Source organism: Mizuhopecten yessoensis, unplaced genomic scaffold (assembly GCF_002113885.1).
Source record: "Mizuhopecten yessoensis strain PY_sf001 unplaced genomic scaffold, ASM211388v2 scaffold9977, whole genome shotgun sequence".
Lineage (NCBI taxonomy): Eukaryota > Metazoa > Mollusca > Bivalvia > Pectinida > Pectinidae > Mizuhopecten > Mizuhopecten yessoensis.
In genome coordinates, this window is record NW_018408317.1 from 298,095 (window position 1) to 301,443 (window position 3,349).

A 3,349-nucleotide genomic window follows, 5' to 3' on the forward strand; every position below is an offset into this window, starting at 1 on the left:
ACCCCCCCCCCCCCCCCCTCATTTTTAGTGGGTCAGTCATGCGGGAAACAGCAAATAATTGCAAATACATATTGACATTGTCCGAAATTCTCGTTAATATTCTGATTTTCACCTATTTATCTCGAAAATGTATTTCTAAAAACACACGTAACTCTTTCTAGACAAATTCAATCAAAAAGAGCGCGCTGAGATCTTTAGAGGAACACGTTCAAAGGTATGATATACTTTAATTTCCGAATGCGCGGTTTTCTAAAACACGTTTCTCAAGAGACAACTCAGTCTCATGTGGCTTTATTTCAGATATTTTTGTTTTTTAATATGACGTAGAATTTGTACAACCCAACTCTCCATCAGAAAAGGATAATAAGTGGTGGTAGTTATTTAGGAAATAGATAGACTAGATATTCTATCCCAGAGAAAGCATTATGGCTAAAAGTTCAAGAGATACCATTTGTGATAGCTTTTTTTTTTTTTTTTTTTATACTTTTTTGACGTTGGAAGTATTAGCTGCTTTCTTCGTTTCGTAAATTGATGTTTGTAATTTACCAGACCACAACATAACACCGAAAAAACTGGATTGGAAGTAATAGACGAACATGGATTCCGGGAAGAATTACAAAATGTATACATATTAAGTTATTGATTAAATACAATTATGTTATTATTTTGATTACATTATGTCATCTTTTGTTATTGTTAAATTGTCGATGTTTAGACATTGGGTATACAAAGATTTTTTATGTGTAAGCCCGTTTTTTTTTCTATGGGCGCTACGCCCCTTTTTGTGGAGTAATTTTACACCTTTTTGGGGATTGGTGGCATTTTTACCGAAAATGAATCTAACACCGGGTTCGGTGAATTTTTTTTATTAACTCATTCAATTCGGCGTCAGAATAATACAACAGAGGTCCCGGGTGAGATCCTTAGTGGAGACATTAACATATCAATTACCACGGTTACATACTTGCTGCAGTGAGCTACGAAATGTATATTGTGTCTCCATATGATGTTACCTGTTCGCTTACCTGTAGTCACGTACATGTGCGTGTACACACTCTGACATACCCTATACGCTACGTTCCATATAACATTATTTTTGAAATGACCCCTGTATTTACTTGTCTGGGTCTCTGTCTCTTTGCTCCGTGCTAGGTCTACCCCAAAATGAGAAAGGTCTAATTCCAGTACTCCATATACGAAGTGACCACAACTGGGGCGTTCAATTTCGGACAGTAACAAATGATGTGTATGGGAAAAATAGTGGGGAAAAAACCCAGAAGCTTTCCCCTCTTAACAGAATTTCTACGTCTTAATGAATAAGATTAACTTGTACTATTTATTACAATAACTGGATTAATTTCAAATTTGTGTATAATTTCCCTGTAACACTGATTTCAATTCAATTTTTGCATTATTTGTATTTGCACTGTGATGACGATATTGCCAATATTGTTCGGCATTCTGCATCGTCTTGCTTTACTATATGCAATATTTTGCGCGGTGTATGTAATTCTCAGTTCCGATAAGTTGAATTTGTTTGGCGATGAAATGACAGCCTTTTTTATTTTTATTTTTTTATTAAACATGTGCTTTTATCAGATTTGAATGAATATTGAGCAAATATGCATTCTAAACGTTTTGTGTTGTTTTAGATTCAACTATAAGGAACAACCATGGCTATTTTTAGGGCTATACGTATATACCAAATAACTGTGTGCACTTTTGTGTATACATCTTGGCATACACACACACAAACACACACACACACTCACACTCACACACACACACACACACACACACACATACTGTACTCATGTTATTTTTTTTGCATACAAACCAGGTTTTATTTGTTGTAAAATGATGGGATATTGATGGTTCATTGATGGAACATGGAATGTTGTACCACATTTCTTGACAGGCGATTCAGCAGACTTCACACGTAAATGCATATGACGCACCATGTGGCTGTATTTACTTTAGATGAATAGACACCACCATTGTGACAGCCGGGTATTGGACTGTGCCTACATATAGTTATATGTTCTAAACACGGCAAACACTGCTGTAGGTAATTAGCTGCACATGTTACCGGACGTTCGTGAATGCTATTTCGTGGTAAATGCGCAAACATCAGTCAACAGCAAAATGTTACTTCGGCGTAGGCCTAGTTGTAAGTTTACTGTAGCATCCTTACTGTGTTTAACGTTCCTGTATATGTTTTATCGTCAACATATGATTGGTAGTATCCACAAAATAGGATTTCATGGAGAGGTGAAAAGGTATGTATACTTTTCTCATTTGTGATTTTTAATTTTATTATAGCGTTTCTAAATCTGACCGAGAACATCTCTTGATATGAGACGGTTTTTCGAAAGGACTCTTATTCCTTGTATCGTTATCTTTTATTGAGTTCTGAATATGGCAACTTTATTTACCGGCTCAATACATGAAGATTCCTCCATGTTTTTTATGCAGAAATTTAGTTTTGAAATTTAATGTCTTTGAAGATCATTATGATTTCGAATCAAATGGAATATCTACGTATCTATTTATCATTCTTCCTCTTATTTTACTGACGTTCGTTAACTCAGGAAAATGCACTGTAGTCCGGGAGAAACGAAATGTTCAGTTTAAATTATTCAACAGTGAAAGAGGAATAGTACTTTGAATGGAAGTGTAGCAAAAGCTGTCGACTGGCTGCATTTTTTTCACCATCCTAACAAAACAACTCCTTTATGGAAATGATCTACAAGTTTCATACCTGTACATGTATGTATGAATGTATTATTATTATTATCAGTATGTTATTCAAAGCTTAACTAGACAAGAATCAACATTAACTTATAATACTCCTATTATCTACCTTTAATATAGATATTGACTGCGAGAACAAAACAAACTAATTCCGCAGAATGGATGTTTGTGTGTTTTTTCTTTCTTTCTAGCCACAACAGTACATTGCAGAGTCTGGAATACTGGCAATATTAACCCACTAATGCAACAACGTGTCGCAATACATTTAAATAACATTACGCTATACATGTAAGACTGACCGCCTCGGCTATTGGGCACATTAGTGTTCCCTATGTTATAAGACTAGATCTACCCTTCTCCAGTTCGTTGTAATTTAACCATGTCAAACAAATTTATACTTAGATGCCTGTTTCCTTGGTAAATAATTCATTTAGTTGATATCAATCTGCGTTAGGACCAAGTTGGACTAAACTCTCTGAACGGAATGCCTATGAATAAACTTCTAGTGTAATCATATCACATTTTTACCAGATAAAAAATATTATCAATTCAATTGTTTTTGGTGAAAAACTAGTCCATCCGGTCGATTCGGGTG

General features: G+C 35.0%; 1 protein-coding gene across 1 annotated transcript in view; it reads left to right on the forward strand.

Moving 5' to 3' along the window:
* The first annotated feature begins 1,696 nt into the window (after positions 1-1,696).
* The window catches only part of LOC110459142 (carbohydrate sulfotransferase 2-like), a 20,699-nt gene continuing 19,046 nt past the window's right edge, over positions 1,697-3,349 (forward strand). The window contains exon 1 of the mRNA XM_021511248.1: positions 1,697-2,279. Within this exon, the coding sequence (XP_021366923.1) occupies positions 2,083-2,279 (197 nt within the window). The 5' untranslated portion in view covers positions 1,697-2,082. The remainder of the gene's footprint in view (positions 2,280-3,349) is intronic.